This window comes from Gallinula chloropus, assembly GCF_964237585.1.
Source record: "Gallinula chloropus genome assembly, chromosome: Z".
Taxonomy (NCBI): domain Eukaryota; kingdom Metazoa; phylum Chordata; class Aves; order Gruiformes; family Rallidae; genus Gallinula; species Gallinula chloropus.
The window spans coordinates 36,163,585-36,185,289 of record NC_140089.1 but is presented as its reverse complement, the minus strand read 5'-3'; the positions used below and the strand labels follow the sequence as shown (position 1 = coordinate 36,185,289).

Sequence of the window (21,705 nt, the reverse complement as noted above, 5' to 3'; positions counted from 1 at the left end):
CTAATTTCTTTTATCAGAGGTAAAGAACCATTAATTAAAACTCAGCTGAGAAAATGATAACTGTCTACAAGTTAATACTCTGTAAAGCCTCTTAGATAATTATTATCATTTTGCCATACAATGAAAACACTGGTTTTGGGTTAAAAAAAAAAAGACAAGACCAATGCTCCTAGAAATTCAGCTCTCCTGACAGTATTAAACACAAAGTTTTCCTGACAATATCAAGTAACAGGGACTTTCTTTGATCTTCTGCTGAAGATAATGTAAAATTTATCATGTTGATTTTCCACATGGAATAATAAAATTAATGTATGGAATTCAGTTCTCTGGAATCTGAGAAATGCAGCACTCAAAGTAATCAAAGAACAGCAATGGAGTATATCATTCTAAACCTTTCTTCTAAACCCCAGACCACGTCCTTATATCGTTTTATGCTTTAGTTCCCTTGTTTACACATGCTCTCACTCTGTGGCTGTGTGTTTCTTAACAAGACCGTATCTTTGCCATGGAGGGTAAGACAGTGGATCTCTTTAGAGCTGAAAGTGCTGTATGACCACAAGCAGAGAGACTGCTTGTGATATTCAGCAAGCACAAGCATTCTAGGAAAACAAGAGCAAATTGGTACATTGTTGATTTCTGTTTCAGGGTCATACACTGCATAACCTCACACACAACCAAATGTCATAATCTTTTTCTGGTATTAAAGGCCAAAGTGGAGTACCTTGGTTGGATAATATCAAAATATGCCAAAACATACGCAAGTTCTCCCAGGTTCACTGAAATCATCCTAGAACTTCACAGCAGAAAATAATTTGCTATAGAAATTACACTCTACCTACACAGACAGAATTACATTAAGCCAAGAACTGTGAATCATTCATAACATTGTGGTACAAAATAGATTAACATATTAAAGCATTTAACTACTATAGCCAGGAGAGGTGCATGGACTTCATTAGCATAAGTCATGCAAAATCACCCTTGTTTCAGGTCTACTGTATTTTACGAACTCGCAGCGCATAAAGCTAAATCTCACTACTTACAACATATCCTAGCAACTCGGTGTTCTGAATGCTTTAATACTTAATTACACCTCTTATGAACATACTTTAAATTATGCTGAATCCATCCAAGCTATCCCCATATGCTGATTTCATACAAATTATAGTGGAGGGAGCTACACTCTGAAGTTAACTGTATGTTGTTTGCTTAAAGCAATGTATTGATTTAGTACATACAGTGTGTTGAAATAACTTCTGTAAATCCATCAGCTTTTGCTTTTCCTAAAACTATCAATAGGCAGAAAGAAGTACCTTTCTCTCAAGACTTTCTAATATTTCATTAGAGGTTTTCTCATTTTCTTGATTTGCTTTTAGACGAGACCTTAAGTCTTTTATCAGATGTCTTTTCATATTAAGGTCCCTCTCCAATCGAGAAATCCTAGAAGGGAACAGGTCACATTGCATGTAACTGGTAGAAAATATTGTTAATTGTTTTAAACAATTGTGTTAAACAACTGAAAGTATAAATGCAATAGGCAAACTATAATTCCTGTAAATCTAGAATATTTTTTTAAAATAAAAGCTGATGTAATTCTTTCAATTTATCCTATTAGTAACCATTAAAACCAGTTTGGTCCTGCATCTAAATATACAATTTATCTGTGATTTGCCTTTCACTGTGGTTTGTACTCTAATTTGTCTGATTTGAAATAATAATAATTCTTCTTAAGTTATTATCAAAAAAGGCAAAAACTGTGTTGATCACAAAAATTTAATTAATTAAATTCTCAAATGTCTGAAGCAAGTATCATTTAAACACTATTTTAAAAAGTATTTTTTGAAAGAAAGTGAAAGGGGAAGTATCCTTTCACCCAATTAATACGGATAAACATGAAAAATCTCTATCTCTATAATACATCAGATGAGATTATTCTTGAAAACTGCAAAAAATTTTCCACAACTTTGCAGAAAAGAAACTCATGTGCTACAATGCAGATGCTGTCCAATGAAAAAAATATGCCTTATACAATAACTCAACCATATGATAAAATTAATATTTTAAACATAAACTTAATATATTATCAAAGCAAAATGAATCATAGTAATATGTTCAGGAATAAACCCTTGTTGATGCCATGTCAATAATATATTTTTAAAAATCCAGGAAAACAGTGGATCTTAAAAATTGCTCCATATATTTCACGCTCGCACTATTGATATGATTTTGGTGATTATATCACACAGCCTATGAAAAAACAGTATCTGTTTTATGAAGGAATTACGATAACCAGTAACTATTTTAAACTGAAGTCTTATGGAGGAAAAATTCTGTTTCATTTTGAAACGAAATCCCCCAAATGTACATGATTTCTGGTTTTGGGATGAACTACTTTCAGGTAACTAAACAGCATTCTTTCTACAAATAAAAAAAAAATAGAGTGGTTAGAGATGTTAACACTGTGGCAGGCAAGAACTAATAGATTAAGTTTATATAGTAATATAATTGAAGACCAGTATTGTAACAGTTAAAGTAGTTAGAATAAAAATCTCCACTGCGTACATCACAACAGTACATGTGCATTTCAAACTGAGTAGTAAACCTTAATCAATTCAAATAGAAATAAATACAACTGTCCTTTAGAACTTTTTATGCATATAGGACTGGATATTTAATCTTGTTTAAGCATCTGAACCTTGACATGTCTCTTTGCCTCTAGGCAAAGAATTACTGTATTTGAAAGACCGTGTTTAACAGTGCTGAGGAATTCATTTAGAGTTACATCAAGGTTAAAGTAGTCTGCAATACAATCTGAGTTCTGGAAAGGTATTCTTATTGCAGGACAGACTCTGTAGCTAAATAATCACTCATCAGTTTAAAAAAAATCAATTTTAGCATGTAGTGCTCCAGTTGCTAAAAAAAACCCCCCACCCTGTGACAATCTGCAAGACTGCAAGAAAAAAGAATAATAAAGCATTCCCCTAAAAATCTACTTCAGAAGGGTTAATGTTGTAACAACGGCACAGGTGCCACTGGGTGGCACCAAACACAATGGATAGAAGAAGTGTGGACATACTTCGCTTGTAGTTCGCGAATCCATTCTTCTTTTTCTTGGATTTCATTTCTTAGTGACTTAACGGTGGCTGATTGCTTAGTAATTTCGTTATTCGAATTCTATATGGAAAAATATTAAAAAAATAAATAAAGCAGAATGAATATTATTGCAGTCAACAGTAGATTTGCTTGCAATAATGGGCTGTGGAAGTTTCTGCGTATTTTATGTTCTTAGAAGCTGGTACAAAAGGAGCATTCTTATTTGCTACCAACACTTAAAAGTATGTTCCTTGGAAAACACGACCAAAATCAGTACTTTTCCATTGCTCCAATAGTGTGTGATTAACAGGTATTTCCCAAGGCACCTACAAGGCCAGCACACCTGTCAGGACCACACTATCTCTTGCGTAGCATGGTCAGCTGAAAAGGTAACAGAAAGTAAGAACAATAAAACGTGATCTTCATTTGAACTACACCCCTGAGTGGTACAGTTCTACAGCACAAGGGGACTACATCTATAGGGCAACAATTTCCAATAATCCCTTTCACCTTCCGCATTGAGAAATGCAAGACAATCTGCAAGAGCAGCTGGTTTTGCAACCGTTGAAACTCAAAGTGCAAGACAAAGACATTCCTATTCGTCCATACTAACAGAAATCCTTACATTTCAGTTACAAAATGGTATGATTCTAACTCTCAGGCATGTGTAATTCTGGTGAAAGAGAATTATGCACTTGTTGGCCTTTCCTCATTGTACGTTTCAGGAAGTAAAAAAAAAGTATCGGTTCCTGCAGGCAAACACACGGGAAAAACTACCCAAGATTTAGACTCAGAGCAACTGAATCACTCCACAGAAATAAAAATAAGAAATTTAACTAAGTAGCCATCTTAGCAATCTGAGCATATGCATTGAATCCCACTGCTGAAAATGGCAGCTCAAAAATACCACGCACTGAGACTTCACAACACCAAAAGGTGTTGCCAAACGATACGTATGTGTTAGGTGTCCCCACAACGTATACGTGGGATATATGCATTCAGCCACTGTCATAAAGCTTTTTGCTCATTATGTATAAACAATAAGCTAACGGATCAGACACGCTGTAAACAAAAGATACTTCAGGAAAATTCCTCTGCTTGGTGCAGACTTGTAACGCCTATTAGCATTAATGGGAGTATTGTACATAACTCTGTGTCCCTCAAGGGAAGTATATATTCTTGTGTGCGTAGTTAGATGCAAAATATTGTTCTTAATAACTTGTCTGGTCTATTTACTATTATTATAATGTGAGGTATAACCCGAAAATTGTTAAAATGATCTATGCTAGCAGGATATTCCTGAGTTTCCTGAGACCTGTTTGCTGAGCTTGAGCTTCATTAGCATAAAGCGCAGCACCCAGTTTCACGGCTCGCACTGCCAGATACAAACTCAAATATTTAGGTGGTCCTCTGCACACGCTCAGAGACAAAGACATATGCTTATGGTATTTCGCTTCCGAATTCACCACCCACACTTAACACGTTTCTTCCTATTGGCAAAGATACAAGGAGTCATTATGTGCAACACAAACAAACACTGCAAAGATAGTTCTGAGGAAAAAAACACCCCTGAACTAAAAAAACCCAGGTGATTTGAGATTTTGAACTATAAGGAAAGCTTTGGCAGCTTCCACATTCAGGAGAATAACTTTGTACCTGTTTCTTAAGTACACTAGGCTGCCTGCAACAGTAGTTGACAACTTTTGCCAATTTCTTCTGCTAAAAATGAGTTGCAGGACTTAAATTTTTGAAAAATTTATTCGCAAAAATAAGGCTAAGAATTTCAGTAAATTGATTTAGGTAGCTTTTGAGGCCCTTATAGTCAAAACCCTCATCCAATACAGAAAACAGTGAAGTTACTCTACTCATCTGGATTTGGAGTCACAGACAATGTTTGTTCTAAATGTCATTTTGCCCATATGGTTTATTTTCCATATTAAAAATGTAATACATCTTTAAGAAGGAATTGGAAGTCAGTATTTTTACATCAGATTTATATGTGCTTTCTTAATGTTTCCTCTCACACAGAAAAAGAAACAACACTGATTTTTCAGCAATATATTTTGTAACAGTCAAATAAAGCAGGCCTCTAGCATGAGTGTTTAAAAAAAAATCCTCTCTTTTTTAATATTCTTACTTTCATAGAGCAATTGACTATTAGGTTTATGGATAATGAGGACACTCATCTAAAAGAACAACCCTAATTACCAGAAATTACCACTCACCAGCAACAGAAAACAGATTAGTCAAACCCAAATCTAAAATCTACACTCAAGAAGTCAGTATGTATGTTTCAAGATCTCTTTTCCATAATTAAAGTAGATCAAATTATGTGCCTTTTCCTGGCTAGTCCCTGCTGCACTCATCTCTTTATCAATGTGACCTACCTTTACTAATCCCTGAGTTTAGATGTTACAGATCCAGTGCACTATAGCCAAGACCTTTAATACCATAATTACCATCAACAGCTAAGAGATCTGAGCACTATCCGTATGCTGTGTGCTAGTACAGCTAATGCAGTACTCAGAACCAGAGCCCGTTACAATGCTCAAGTAATATGGTCTTTTCTTCTAGTTGATCCTTTGGCAGCTGGCTGGCTGGCGTTTTGTTTCTTCTAGCAGCAAGAGGTTGTACCATTTTGACCTTTTCTCTTTCCTCAAATATTAAACAGAAAATAAACTTTAAGACATTCTGTTGCACATATATTTCCTCCAGGGAGAAGGGAGGAAGAATTAGTATGTTTGAACCAGGCCATCAGCTCGGAAAGCTCTCAGATCAACACAGTCCAGCATCTTTGTCACCCACACGCAACAATGATTGGAGACTGTCAAATGATACCATCAAGAAGTTAGCATTTTCGTACCAGCTGTTCTACAAAAATACAGCCCAAATTCTGTTCTCCCCTTTCACAGATACCTATTGCTTACCTCCTTCTTAATGGAAGCAAAGAATCAACACAAGTCTCATAGAGGTAATTCTACAGTAGTTTCTAACAAGATGCATTTAACCGTGGTGTAAGAACCCAGCAAGCCTCCCTGCCTGGCCTACTTGATCTGCAACAATTGTTTTAATTGTAACTTTCAATTGTCCTGCTTATGACTCACGTTTCTACTAAACATAAAAGGTTCTCTAACACCTAAACTGCTAATTATTGGTTAAGATATATAAATGATATGCATTTGTGAGTATATCTGCTTGACCCAGTTATGAAATACTGTTCATACCAATTATCCTCAGCATTAGATAATCTGTTCTGTCACCTTTAGTTTGCACTGCAGCTGTTTCATCTCTAAATCAATGTTCTTTGAAGGAGCTGGTGTGGCTTCACACTTGCCAGCAGTTTGAGACAGATGTTCTCTCAACCTCAATTTTCCTTGTAAATCTTCCTTCTCCTGTTGCCACTTGGCCAGGTTGGAGGTCAACACCTGTTTTAAAAGCAGAAGAAAAAAAATCACAATTGCTTCCTAAAAATATTTCTGCCTGATCATATGAGATGCTTCTGTGGTTCAGAATTCAAACGGCATGAAACTGTATTTTATCTGTAATTATACTGCATAGCTGCTGGTTGAATCCTCCAGTCCACGCAAAGATCAAATCCATCAGGAAAGAGAAGTCAACTAACATTAAAAACAAGCAATTTTATAAAAAGGCAAACTAATTAAATTTTGACTATACACATTGCTATTTTTACAGTGACAGGCAAAAATTATCCTACAAAACTGTAACAGTAGTTACTGTTGAAACCTGTTTACCTAGAGTCTCTCTGGGATTCAGCAATTATTTCTACACAGAGCATGAAGAAATACAAAGGTGCCTCAGACACCAATGTGTATTAAAGGTGGTTAAATGTCAAATCTGTTTTAATGGTGACCACTGTAAGCTCACTTGAATTGCTGTGTTGACAACTGCTATAAAACATACACCCTTCTCTTGGCTTTTGTTTTGATATTTGTAGGGCTTGTAGAGGTTAAAGCAAAGTGGACCAGCTGCACTAAATATCTTCTGGTTGGCTGGTCTTTACTCATGTTGTGTTATTTCTTCTCTTTCACATATATGCACCATAGCCAGAGAACCACATATTCCATAACCTTGACTCTAGGGCTGAGGTACTTAAGTGGTAAAAGCCAAGCTGGAGCAGGACAGGATAACAGATGTTAGTTGTTTATTCCACTGGGTAGGTCTTACCACCCTATACTGCAGCCAAAACGCTTCTCATTTAGCAACATAAATGCGAAGTCCAATTAGCAGACGAGGCTTGTTAGGGATTTAGTTCAAATAAATAACATGCTAACAAACTCTCAGTCTTGTTGCACTTGATTGACAACTGACAAGACTTATTCAATCTTTGTAACAATATATTTCACAGTACTCCTTATAGAGGTAATCTTTTAAATAAAATATTTAATTTAAATAACATTGAATGCTGTTCTGCAAATAGGGGAACTGCAATAATCTTCATGCTAGTGGTTAAATTTCATAAATCTGTATTCGGCCAAAGGCCACCAATGGCCTAACAACTCTGAGCTTCTTAGCAGGCTAACTACAGTACTATCCTATTATTCCAAAGAAGATTTTAATACAGTGTTTTAACATAAAGAACAATTATACAAAAGGGCATGGAAATCTCTCAAAGGGCAAAACCCCCCCTTCCTTTCTGAACAACCCTGATAAGGAACTGCATATGATACAACAGCTTGCATTGACTAAATGTGTGGTCGATTATACACTAGTATATATATAAAAAAATGGGTGAGAGAAGGTTACAGATAGTGTTCTATTTACAAGCATTTTATTATTTAATGCAAAAAATATATTTTGTATTGTTTGATGTTATTAGAAATAACACTTCTTTTATACATGTGTCTATATACACCTACACTTCCATACTGAACATCTGAAGACCACATATATATCCAAATAAAACTACTTATGGTCATGTTTATTCCTGTTACAAATGACATGAGAACACATTAGCTTAAAGAATATGGATAGAAGAAAGTGCATCTTGTATTTAAAGTTAAAACTCTAACAGCAATTCACACTTAAGTGCATTTATTAAAGCCAATGGGCAGTTTACATATGTGTCTGAGGTGAGCACCACTCTTACGTAAAGGGGTTAATCTTTCCATTCTGTTCTGCATCTGGTGTCATTATTGAACAAGAGATAAATAGCATTAATGTATTTTATGACTTGCTTTTCCTTAATCTAATATATTATTCTCACAATTAATACAGTCCGAGTAAGGGACAAAATGAAAGCTACTTAGATAAACAAAGCTAGTGGTAATACAGGGAGATGTAGTAGAGAAAGATGCAAGAATGAGGGTAATTTTTCCAATAAAGCCAATATTTCTACATGCAGAATTTAATGATTCAGTGTCTCTATCATAAATTATTCATTAAAAGATTTTTTAAAATCATAACTAGATCAATATCTCTTATTAAATTAAGAAATGCCCCCATATCTACCCAAGATATGTTGTGGCTCTCAGAAGTTTCAATAAGGCTAGTACTGCCACCAAAATGAACCTGGTGTAAAATACCATGATTGTGGTGGCCACGTTACCAAAAATGACAGCAAATATATTGAAAAAGAAAGGGCTTTGAAGAACAGCTGCCAAAAGGGACCGTGCTACACTGGTTATACAATTTATTAAGCGAGGTGCAAGAGAAATGTTGTTCAAAATATGAATGTACATAAATTCAGAAACATCAATTCAGAATTACAGGGGGGAAATGAAAGCAGTGTATGGCGCAAAAGACAAACACCCCCCAGCTTGCAGTAGTGGACAGAGACAGATGCGCAACTGCGATCAGAGACGTGGAGAAGGTTTTCTCTTAACAGGTCTGGAGACAATGTAAATGGTGGTAGGTAATTCTACTGCTTTATTCTTCTATTTGTAATATATTGCAAAGGTATGTGAAAATTCTATATAAATCTATATAGGATGTGAAAAACAACCCCCTTGCCCCTGCAAGATATTTATACCTAAAAGTTATTCTTTGCATTTACTTCCTTGAGAAGCAAGTTCATTACGCTGCTGTCCCTCACCACTTGATAAGTTTTAGGTCAAGTCTTTTGTTCTTTTTTTTTTTTCCCTAGACACATTTGTGTGTGTGTGTGTGTGTGTGTGTGTGTGTGTGCTACCATGCACGCAAATCCTGAGTGACAGAGTAAAAAGGATTTACTCCAGGGGAAGAGGTCACCAGGATGAAAGGTAGAATCTTAAACACCAGCTAGACCAGATGTTGGTAAAGGCAGGCTACTGCTGTTCCTCCATGATGTAGCGGCCTTTGTCTGCTGCACCTCCTCCAGAGTGGTTTGGCTTAACAGATGTTTATAGATTCAGTATTTTAACATCCATCTATCTTAATGTCCTTGCTCCCGGTGTACCCATGACACTCTGTTCTGCTGTACACAAAGGGATAAGTGATGAAATCTCAGTTTCTATGTAGTCAGTGTAAAACTTCCAGTGACTCAGCAAGGCTTTTTACCATAAGCCCTCTGCTCAGACAGCTGTGTGGAAGGCCCAGTGGATTAATGTAGGAAGCTCCTGGAATGGCATATTGCTCCTCAGCATCACAACAATCCTGTGAAGAGCTTCTAGCTTAGTTTGCAGCAGTCACCCTCCTACTGCAACTGTCATGTATGAAAATGATGTTTCTGTAGGTGGTGCCTGTTACTGCACTGCCACTGCTGTACAAAATCCCACACACTTATAAGTGCAGAATGCATCACACAGAGTGTATTGCTAGGCAAAATTATTAAGTAGTATATAAATCAGGTATTCTTGAAATTCTTTTTAAGCAATGAAATAACCATATTTTGTAATCCAACTGTAACCAATATAACAATCTTCAGAGGGGCAAATTTGCTGTGCAGCTTCCCCATCCTAAAATCCTGTCAGATGAAAACAATGCAATGTGAAAAGAGATGTCTGTGAGGACCCTAGCCACTATATTCCTTCTTCTTTTCTCTAAGAAACCTTGCAACAGTAGGAATTAAAATATATTTACTGTATGCATAGTTACTGTACCAAGTTATCTTTTAAAATCTAAAACTGCTTATTTGAAGGTTTTAAAATAGAGTACTATTTTCTCACAGCATTAGCTTGACCATGAAAAATACACAAGATAAGCAGTACATGTTGCACCCATAAACCATGAAAGAACTTTTCAAAATGTATTTGCATGCAGAGAGTATGGGTAATTATGACTTTACACACTCTTACACATGTCTTTATAACATCATGATAAACCTATTTAGAATACCCAAGTCAAAATATATTGAGTGAATCCCACTAATCTTGACCCTGTTTTGTTCTCCTGATTCGCAACCTACCTCTGTCTGACAGGTCACAGACAAAAATACTTCAAAATAATAAAGATGGTATGTAGTTATTTGAAAAAAAAAATAAAATCAAATACACCAAACTGAATAGCCAACTGTGCAGCATACTAAATGTGATCATATAGAAAAAAGGCAGGTAATTCCAAATCCTCAGTGAAAGTTTATTTATGCCAGTGTTGTAAGTGGTTGACTGCTTAGTATTCCAAATATGGAGACAAAATATGAAACAGAAGTCTTTCGTGACTAAATATCCAATCACTAAATTGAATGAAATATGCCCAAAAGCAAGAAAAAGTTCTAAAATCTAAAAGTTACCTGTCCTTTATTCTTCTGAAATTTTAGTAAAATCTACTGTATCACTCAGCTATATTTTTCCCAGTCAAATGCAGTTATCAGCAGCTGACTCTGTTTCACAAAATGTCAAGTAAATGAAGGTAATATAGAGGACTTTTTGCCAGTGCTTTAGCTAGTTGTTAGACTTCAGTAGCCTTTAGAGACCATTAAGTACCCTTTGGCTAATTGGCCAATGGTAGATTAATCCTCTTTTTATTCTAGCAGCACTATTTTAACACCCTTTGCACTCTGTCAGTGTAGTATCTGAATGACAAAATAATATTGTGCATGAATAATAAGCAGAAAAGTTAAATTAACATTTCATGTTTCACATGCCATACCTATGTGTCAGGGAAAAAAAAACCCTCTTTTAAAGCCACTGACATTCAACTTTTTAAAACAATCTCATGTTGACATCTTACTGAAGTGAATCTTCCTAATTACTGCTAATTGCCTATCAAGAAAAAAAAAAATCTTTCCTTGAAGTGCAGTTGTCTAGTATAGATGAACACAGCTCCGATGTGCATAGTAAAGACAGGCATGACACTTGAGGTGTGCTACATTATTATGAGGTCATACTAAATATGGTTTGCAATGAACAAAGCAGCTTTTAAGGATGTTTAAGGCACTGAAAATGTCAATCTCTCGTGAAGTGTTTAAATTAGTTCCCAGCAGAGAAATACAGATATCAGCATGCAGATAAGAGGTATATTTCTCATTCCAAGTATTTTACTAAAGAAAAAACATGGTTATCCCATTGATAATGTCGCTGTAGAACAACTGCAATTCATCAGCTTTATAAAAGCAACATTTAAACTACTATCTACAGGATGTCCCTTTCACTCACACAAATTATAAATTCAGCTATTATTTGGAATACAGTTATAATCACTAACAAAGACTCTGACCAAACTCTTTGAATGTCTTCTTAAGCATGTGCTAGTATTGATCGGAGGAATCATCATTTATAAAGAGCTATTTACTGTATACAACTTCACAAACAAATGTTTTCCTTGTAATTTTAATCCAGCTATTTTATTGCTAATTTATAGCTTAATTTTATTCTATATTTTATGAAAGCCTGCTGCATTTGATCCGGCTATGTCACTGTATGAAATAATAAAAAAATAAAATCAATAAAATCAGAGCAGATAGGTCAATTTTAATTTTTTTCATGTCTTTTTCTTTTTGTAAAAAAAAAAAATAGATCAAGACCAGAACACATATATCTATTCTAGAGAAACACACAAGCACTCATGTATAAATGAACTGCAGTCATATATTCTGGGCCCAATTCTCCAAGAAATCATCTGCTGTTATAAACAACAGACCTGCCTGAGTACAGAACTGTGCAGTATGCAACCAATGATTTTTCAAATAAGCTATGGAAAATAAGAAAAACCTTACAGGTAGCTTTTTTTTTTTTTTCTAATATGATGAGAATGCTCCTGAAACACGTCATCTGTCTAATGATACCACCAATTCAAAGACATGGGTTTTGACCTGCAGCAATTCTATTTTAGCTTGAATTTTCTATCACTTTTATTTCATGTCTCCGTGTGAGTAAATACTGCTGTACTCGTGCATGACTTCTTTACATATTAAGAACACTGTCCCGTTTTCATACTAAAGCAGATGCACCACCCCATCTGTCCTTGCGAATTTCAAAGGGATATGAGGACTATTAACTATGTATGTAATATTACATATATAAGCAGTCTCATTATAATCAATTATAAGCTCACAACTATGTGCTGTGATTTTTGTAGGGACTAAGTTTCCAATGCAGAGATACAGAACTTCGTGTATATACAGATGTGTAGGATCTTGCCTATGAGGCCTTAGCATTTCCAGATAAAAACTGCAAAACTAAAAAAACTTTTCTAGATTTCTTAAAAAGATAAACGTTGAAGACTACAGTATAGTGTATTGTATCTTACTTGCTTATTTTAAGTATTGCTATCCACGCTAAAAGAAGTTTTAGTAAAATTAAGTTGAAAATGATAGTATGACCAGAGACATTTCACATTTACTCACACTTGAAAACATCTCAATGTTATAGCAAGACAGTTATGAAGATGTGGCTGAAGTCCAAAACCAATGTTTCTATGTACCCACCATCGTTATTTAAACAAATACAAGTTGAATTGGGTATTCCAACACCTAACATGCCTGTGCACACTAAATATTGCTACACGCAAGCAAAGACTTCCATTTGATGCACAAAAATTTGCCCCAAGATTTCCACGCCTTTGTACTTACTAAAAAAAATTCAATATAAGACTTGGAATCTCTGCAACCTTTTATAGTTAGGACCAGGTTTTACTGCAGTATTTTTTGCAGGGTTACGCACTATTTATCTGATTTTCACCAAACACGAGAGTTGGGGCAAACTCATAAAGCTAGAAATCTGAATTTTTCATCTAGGGTCAGGGATAGTGCTTGCCATATTCCCCCTGCTTAATCTTAACACATCTAAGCACTGCAAATGAACTACTTGCATGAGAGCCAGTCAGGGAATTTCACAATCCCTACAACTCATTACGAATTTAACAGCAGCAATACTAAGTATTCATATGTTTCAGATAACACATACAAATATGCTGCACTAAAACTCATTGGGGGAAAAAATTAATAATGCTTCCATCTGTTTTCCATATAGCTCACATAAAATAGAGAGAAACCAAAATGAAAATGCTATTTTAAAGACTGTTTTTAAACTTTCTTTTGATTTACCCACTTATTTACAACACATACAGCTTTATATCCTCAAAAATTAAGATTATTTTTAAAAGTATATATAAGCAGGAAAGAAACAAAACAGCTGAAAGAATGGTGAAATATTAATTTAACGTCTCCTCATTTCCATCTGTTTTAGAGAGTGAACCATTTTCTACCAAAATACTTCTGCATCTCAAGTATAAGCAGGCAGGAATTTTGTGCTTATAGGGAGAGATGTTCCACCTCCCATACTCTGGTGTCCTCTTTATATGTTGTTTTTATTTGCTTAAATCTCAACTTTTCAAGTGTTAAAGACTACTTTCTGTCAACTTACAGAAAACACATCTGAAAGAGTCAAAGGTTTGAGGAAGTGAAGTTCTTTGGAAAAAAATACTAAAAGAAATGTGTACATCAAAAGTATCCTCAGAAATGGGTTGAAATATTGATTGAATTTATAAAGACAGCTCTATACCTAATTTTATACAATTATTGAAACATTTCATTTGTAACTACTTCAGGTATCTATAAAGGCTGAAAAAAAATGTCCTCAGCTTTTTAAATTTTTTAATGTAGATAGTTGTGTAAAAGCAAAACACTATAAGTGAAAATTGTATTAACAAATTTAATTACTAGAAAAGGTCAATGTTCTCATAGACAAGAACAAAACTAAAAATACACAATAAAGCACTGGAGGGGGGGAAGGAAAGCTGGAATTTTTCTAGTAATTTAAAGGTGATAATTTACAAATGTTAATGTAATATTTTCATTTCTATATAAGGAAATAAAGGCATATTACTAGCCACTTCTGAGAGGTATGAGGAAGCTGATGATGGACTTCGTGGGGAAGATGTGAAGGCACAGATATTTTTCAAAATCATGAATTGCATTTTAAAATTACCGCTACAATGTATTGCATATAAATTACAGTGGTAATTCATCCCTGGATTCTTGTAAATGAACCCCCACAGTCTTATCTTTAATTTGTAATTTATGTTATCATTGGAACCCTTGCTCAAATTACAGGCATAAATGAATAGTTTAGGATAACGTATTCCTTACATTACATACTAAATAGCTGAAGAGACCATCACAAGAAAAAGTATGTTTTCAGCCTAATGTATAAAATGAAATATATTTTCCCTTTATCATAATTATCATCAATATTATGACTCATTTAGGCAATTAATTATTTCCACATACATGAACAGTTTGAGGACAACACTGTAGTTGTGCAATTCAATGTCCCAGCTTAAATCAGATCTGTCTCTTAGTACCTCCCTCATTCTTGCTTCACTGAGGTAAGAGTCTAGACAAAAAGTCACACACTTCTCTGGTGAATATAATGTCCTGAAGACCACAGGACCCTATGAATAAACAGAAAACTCTGCACAGGCAGATCAATTCAGACGCCAAAAAGTGAACCCTTTTCCAGTGCCGGTGAATCTTGTGAGACATCCTATCCTGAGTCACACAGCCTCTACTACTGAGAAAGAAAGTGAAGCTCTCACCGCATTAGACACCAAAGGTAGCCTGGAGAGATGCAAAATAAATCTGAACATGAAAAAACTATTGGAACAGTCCATGATTACCTCATTAATTGTTACTGAAACTTTAGGAGAGCAAATCAGATGGTGTAAAGCATTCATAAGGAAGTAAAAACATTCTTCTACCTGCTCTAGTGGTACCTGAATCTGCGAGGTCCAGTTACTCCATGCAAAGGAACGTGGCTTCAAAATAACAGATACTGTTCCCTTTGGATTATAAGGAGAGTATTTGTCGCCGACTTTTGTAGGGATGACAAAGAGTCCAGTTATTGCTTGGAATAGCTGGGGTACAATGCAGACAGAAATGAGGACAATCCCAAGAATGGAATGTTTTTAAAAAAGAATCTCAGGTGTAGTTCCTAGGTGCCTTTCTTTTTTTGTTTGAAAAGTAGTCTTAGCTGTAGTTCTTCCACTGTTGTTGAAGGTGCCTTAGCTCTTGACTCCTGTTTCTTTATGCCTAGAAAGACCAAAACCAAGAAATCTCATGCAGTCTGAATGCTCATTAAATCTTCCTTGGTAAAGTGTTGAGAATGGTTGTTGCACTCTTCTGTCTTGTAGCCCTGGCTATGGATGTGTCTTTTCAAGCTGCTTTGAATATACAAGCTTAACCAAGGGATTGTGGGAATAAGGAAGCTGAAATACGATGGAAGCTCTAACAAAAATGCCAAGTTGTGCAATAACCTCAATAAAGAACTCTCAAGTGTAGGATGGTGTTGTAGTTTTGTGTGGCTGGGTTCTGGTGAAGGAGCGGGGACTGCAGGGGTGGCTTCTGCAAGAAGCAGCCAGAAGCTCTCTGCAGGCCCCACAGAGCAAACACCAGCCGGCTCAAGGCCGGAGTCATTGCTAACCAAGGCTGAGCCCATCAGCAATGGTCATAGGGCCTCTGGGAATCACATTTAGGTGAAAAAAAAGCAAGCAGTTGCTTTTTGCTCCCAGAGAAGGGAGTGAGAAGATGTAAGAAACTGTGCAGGCACCAAGGTCAGGGAAAGGGGGGAGGAGGTGCCCCAGGTGTTGTAGAGAACAATGCTCCTGCATCCCATGGAGAAACCATGGTAGAGTGGGTGTGCCCCTGCAGCCTGTGGAAAAGGACAGACCCTACCTGCAGCCCATGGAGAGGCCCCATGCTGGAGCATATGTAGACATACAGGAGATGCTGTGACCTGTGTTGGAGCAAGCCCCTGCCAGCACTTGAGGCCCATGGAGAGAGACAGAGACACAGAGATGAGTGAGAGAGAGAGACCCGCGCCAGAGTGGGTTTGCTTTGGGGGGCAGAGGCTTGTGACCCTGTGGAGGACCAGGCTGGAGCAGTCTGGGCGTGAGAGACTTTCTATGATTTATGACTGCACCCCATAGAAGTGACCCATGCTGGGGCAGCTGGTGAAGAGCTGAAGCCCTGTGGGAAAGGGAGAAGTTCACAGAGGACTGTCTCCTGTGGGTGGGACCCCACAGTGCAGCAGGGGAAGGAAAACAACTCAGCAGGAACTGACCAAAACCCCATTTCCCCAGTCGCTGCCCCTCCCTGTGACACAATGGGGAGGAAGAAGGCAGCAAAATCATGACTGAAGTGAAGTCTGCTAAGAAGTGAGGGGTGGGGGAAGGTGCTTTAAGATCTGGTTGTGCTTCTCATTATCTGACTCTGGTTTCACTGGGAGTGTAGCATAGTGTAATAAATTAGATTTTATTTTTCTTTCCTTTATTCTGTGTTGAGCCTGTATTGCCCATGACACTAATTGCAGAATGATCTCTCCTTGCCCTTGTCTCCCCTCCTAAACCTCTCAATGTATATTTTCTGCCCTGTCCAGTTGAAGAGGGGAGTGGTAGAGTTGACTTTGGTGGGTATCTAGCCTCTAGCCAGGGCGAAACCACTGCAGATGGGTAAGAAATTAGGGTGAAACACAGGAAACAGGTGCTTTGCAGAAAACCTAACCATATTGAACTGATGAAGGAAAAGCTTCCTCTTCTGAAATCAGGAGGAATCTCTAGGACCATATATATTTCTGTCTTTGTTCATCAAAGGACAAGATGTGGGAGCTGTACATGTGGTCCTACTTTATGATCATTGATAAACCTTACTAGAAAGCAAGGAGCTGCACGGAGGAAAAGGAGAACTTGGTATCCAAGGAGTAAAAGTCTGCAAGGACTAGCTGCTAGTTCCACTGTTTAAACCCTTCAGTACTAAGATACTTTTCCTGTGCTAATTACCTAAAAAAGTGGTTTAATTTGAGAATGAGGGGGGAAAAAAACACCAAAACAAAACCCTACAAAAGCAAGACTGGTATTGATGTCAAAAATACATTCACTTTAGCATGTGTGCAAAAGAGTGGAAGTAGATTATTCCTGAAAATTTGTACTTAACTGCAAAGATTCTCATGGCAGCCTTCTGCAGTTTTTCAGGGTCCTCGGTGAGAAAATCTACAGAGCATCTAAAACACCTTTCTTGACAAATTAAATATATTTTTCTGAAAGAAGATGGAAGGACAAACTGACCACTAGCCTTTTTAAATAATCTTTTATGCACTGGAAAGTGGTTATTACTCTGCTTCAGTCTCTGCCACTGATTTGTTATTTCATAGAATTAATTAATTACTCCTTCAATCTTTTCTCATAGTTAACAGATTCAAAACTGCTTAGAATTCTTCTTCATTTTTATCAGTGTATGTATTTTATGTGTGGTACCCCAAACCAGATACACTAACTCACACAATGCCTTGACACTGCTAAGTAGCAAAATAAACATCCTCTGTGAAATTTTCCACAAAAAAAATAAGGCCTGACAAGCTGGCAATGGTTCTTCTATGAAGAGAGGTGATTTGGTAAGTAGGTGGCCTTCATGCTGTGTGATACCATCCACATGTTCCTGAGCAACAGGCACCAGTATTTGCCCAACCTGTGGATCTTTGCAAAATAAGCACCCATTCCCAGAGTCCAAGCTTCCTCCCCGAAACTAATAATTTGCAATTTCCCCTTTTCCCACAGAAATGAGGAATAACATGTACAAATACATGCATCATGTATGCAAATATATTTTCATGACCAACAACAACTTTCCGCCCTCCAGCATTACTATATTTTTATGTACAAACACGGGAAAAACATTTTAAAAACATTTTAAAAAGTAGAGACTTGTGGACCACTAGCAAGTGGTCTTTCACAAGTGATATTACATCTAAATCTTGTTTTAGTCTTGTGGAATTCAAACTACAGAAACTATATCACAGAAATAAGAGAAAATCCTTGTTATACTTTGGGAAAAAATTTCAAGATAGCCAAACTCCAACATTCAACTTCGGTAAAACCTGTTTCTTCTTCTCTTAACTAGCAACTGATTTTTAAGTCAAATGATCTAGAGACTTTTCTAAAGATTTTAATGCATAAAGTTGAAAAATATTAGCAAATATAAAAGTATTTCCCCCCCTCATCGCCAACTTTAAAATTTTTACTGCTATAAATGTTTTAGAAACAGAAAATGAAAACTAATAATTGCAGCTGTTTGTGTCTTTTTGACACTTTAAAACAACGGGTTTTTTTTTTAAATGAGAAGGTGCATGCAACCTCCGTTTGCAGGTAACACCAAGTCTAATGCTGTGTACACCAGACTTATAAAAAACATCTGGAAGAGTCACACCTGACCCTTTGCAAACGGATAAGTAATATAGGCAACATTGCTTTATTATTATTTAACTTAGTTCCAATATTTTTTTATACAATGTATGCTTTTGATACCAACAAAACTGTGCAGACTTTTAAAATCATAATTTATAAAGAAACAAAACGTAAACATGGGTGTTGTGGCAGTTCTGTGTGCAGAAGCAGCCACACATCCTTTCTGACCACTGTTGCTTGCTGGTATATTAATGACAAAGACGCATCACCACACGTCTCTAAAGGCAAAGCAGAGCAAGAGAAGTTAAATTCTGCAGAGAATAGAAGCAGAGTTTCCTTGTTGGGGCTGTGCAGGAAATGTAATTTTGTTACAAACACAGCAGAAATTACAAACTTGCAATGTTTAGATCACTTTCACTGACTTAAAATATTGTTTTCCCCAGTGACCAAAAACCTGAGTAAAACAACAGTGTGACTATATTGTACTGGGTATTCCTAGCGATAATCACACTTTCCTCAACACCTAATATAAAACACAGACATTGTTTTAACAAATACCACTTGGCTGACCTAGAAGATAGGATGAAGGAATAAGAGAGTCACGTCCAATTCCTCATGGATTCTCAGCCCGGATCCTGGTTTTTGCACAGTTTACCTTATGAACATGATCCGAGTGACATTTCACAAATTCCTGGATAAATGTTGCTACACTCTGCCAGCACAGAGACAGGCTGTGTCATGCACAGATCAATAACAGCACTGTGTTTCATCAGCCTCAAAATCAAAAGTGCTTCATCTGGTAAAAGCCATGGCCCTTGAGGATCTGACATATATAAACTGAATACCCTACACAGGATGTCTACTACAAAAGCTGCTGGCGTAAAGGCAAGTGTAGAGATACGCTGTGAGAATATGTAAATAAGAAAATATATCTTTATATATAAAGACGTGTTTATCTTTTTTTTTTTAATGGAAAGTAAGGATAAATAGCACAAAGCAGGAGATGAATAAAGGAAACGACTAAAATTTTAGAATTCTTGACAGAAAAATAAAAGCACAGTCAAGACAATCCAATATTTGTAATCTTTTGAGTAATTTACTATAAAACACAAGTACCTTCTCAAATGTATGCAGTAATATGTGTGACAGCGGGCTGCAATAAGAATCCACTCTAAGAAATACATAATGGCTTCTTGTAAGAATTATGTTCATTAAAGACACAAAATGTTAGAAAATTTCTATTTTTCAAGTAAGCTACTCAAAATAAAGAGATTGTAATCACCACATACTACCTGTAGTTTCAGGTCACAATACAGGCTTTTCCAAGGACACCACAGAAATTTATGTCTCCTACAGCTTAGCTTTCCTCATGATTATCTTAAATTTATTTTTTAGTGAAAAAGCTTGTAAAATTTATATCTTCAACTAAGTGCAGCACCTGTAGATTTTTAATTGAAATTATTATCTACCAGAATGCTTTCCCCTCACTTGTTTTTCATATTAAATTAAGTTTCTTTTGTTTCTGTCACAATTTCAAAACTTCAAAAAAAAAATATTTTTATTCTTTGAAAGCCAAGTTTTTAACAAAATATCTTAACTTTATTTAGATTTTGATTCAAAAAAATTTCCATTAATCTGTCTCTATACTCCCAGTTAAAATGAAAAGCTTTCTCCCTTAAATATTTTTAAATTGCCTCAGTAAAAACCTGTTTATGTTCCACCCTAGAGGTAGACAAAAGAATATGCATGAAATATTTAAAAATGGGGTTTTTCGACATTTTTCTTTTCTGAATTTTCCTACCCAAACTATTCACTACATAAATAAAAGAGCTTTAGTCTTCTCTCTGCAATTAGCAACTCTGTACCAGACCAATTTAACACTAAATTCTGTGTACATTACAACACAAAAGTTTTTTCCTTTTCTTTGCATTTCTTCATTAAAGACTAATTCCCTTTTAATGTTCTGTTGTGCACTGTGGAACATTCATTTCCTTTAGGTTACTCCCTTTGTTTTGTTACCTTTTTTCCCAGTGCCATGGCTCTGTATTTTTATGTCTTGAGTGGTGATGGTGGCTTCTTCTGCCTCAAAATTTCTCCCTTTTATAACCTGATGTTTGAGCACTCCTCCTTAGCTTCAGTTAGACCCTTATAAAACATTGCTTTGACTTTCCTTATTTTTTTTATCATCCACATTCACATCATCTGTACTCCACAGCACTATAAAATGCATATTGTCTTTCACCACAAAAATACCTTGCTCAGCTGTGCTCTGTGAAGTACATGCTTTTCTCCCACCAGTCCTTCAGATAAATGAACACTGTTACTGGAATTGAGAACACACCTTCCTGTTCATACTTTTAATTAATTCAACTCATTACATTAAATATAATATCTCTTTTTATTTCTTTCCTGCTTTCTATAGAAAAAAGAGATTTTAAAAATTCCCTTCAGAAAGACCCTGCCCACTGCTACCAGCAAGCACTTGGTTTCTAATTCTTCCTTTTTAAATTAATTGTCCAATATCACTGCAGTTCTATGGCTCCAAATGGCAATGGTCAATTACAGTCACATGAAAATTACAGACCTCACATCTCATATGATTCTCCCATTCTCCCTCTATTCAGTTCTGTGTCCTTCAATCTTTTTTTTTTTTCAATCTTCATTTGCTATAATGAAGAGTCTAGCAATTTTTTTTTTCTTAGATATTTAAACCTGAATTACCTCTCGGAAAACCTCATGTTTTTCTCTGGAAAGGTGTATTTTCACATCCTTCTCATAAATCTTCTTCAAATGATTTTTATTTCCATTAATCTCTTTTTTGGATTCTGGGTATTAGAGCTACATGGAGTATTCTAGGAACAGTCAAATCATGCCAAGTGAAAGAACACACGCTCTCTCTTTTCCTGTTGTACAGCCCCTAGTTTATACATTCAAGTACTGTGCTAGTGTTTTTCACAATGGCAAGAGGAGTTCATGCTCAGCTCATTACCTACTAGATCTCTCATTTTTTTTCAGAGTCGCTGGTTCCCAGGAGACAGGCATTCAGCCTCACTCAACATG

The 21,705-nt window shown here is 36.1% G+C and overlaps 1 protein-coding gene across 1 annotated transcript in view; it reads right to left on the bottom strand.

Annotated features, from left to right (window-relative positions):
* CNTLN (centlein) overlaps positions 1-21,705 on the bottom strand; it is a gene marked incomplete at its 5' end in the record, with an annotated part of 194,879 nt that overhangs the window by 27,488 nt on the left and 145,686 nt on the right. Inside the window, 3 exons of the mRNA XM_084278162.1 lie at positions 1,314-1,440; positions 3,077-3,174; positions 6,354-6,518. Of these exons, the coding sequence (XP_084134288.1) occupies positions 1,314-1,440; positions 3,077-3,174; positions 6,354-6,518 (390 nt within the window). The remainder of the gene's footprint in view (positions 1-1,313; positions 1,441-3,076; positions 3,175-6,353; positions 6,519-21,705) is intronic.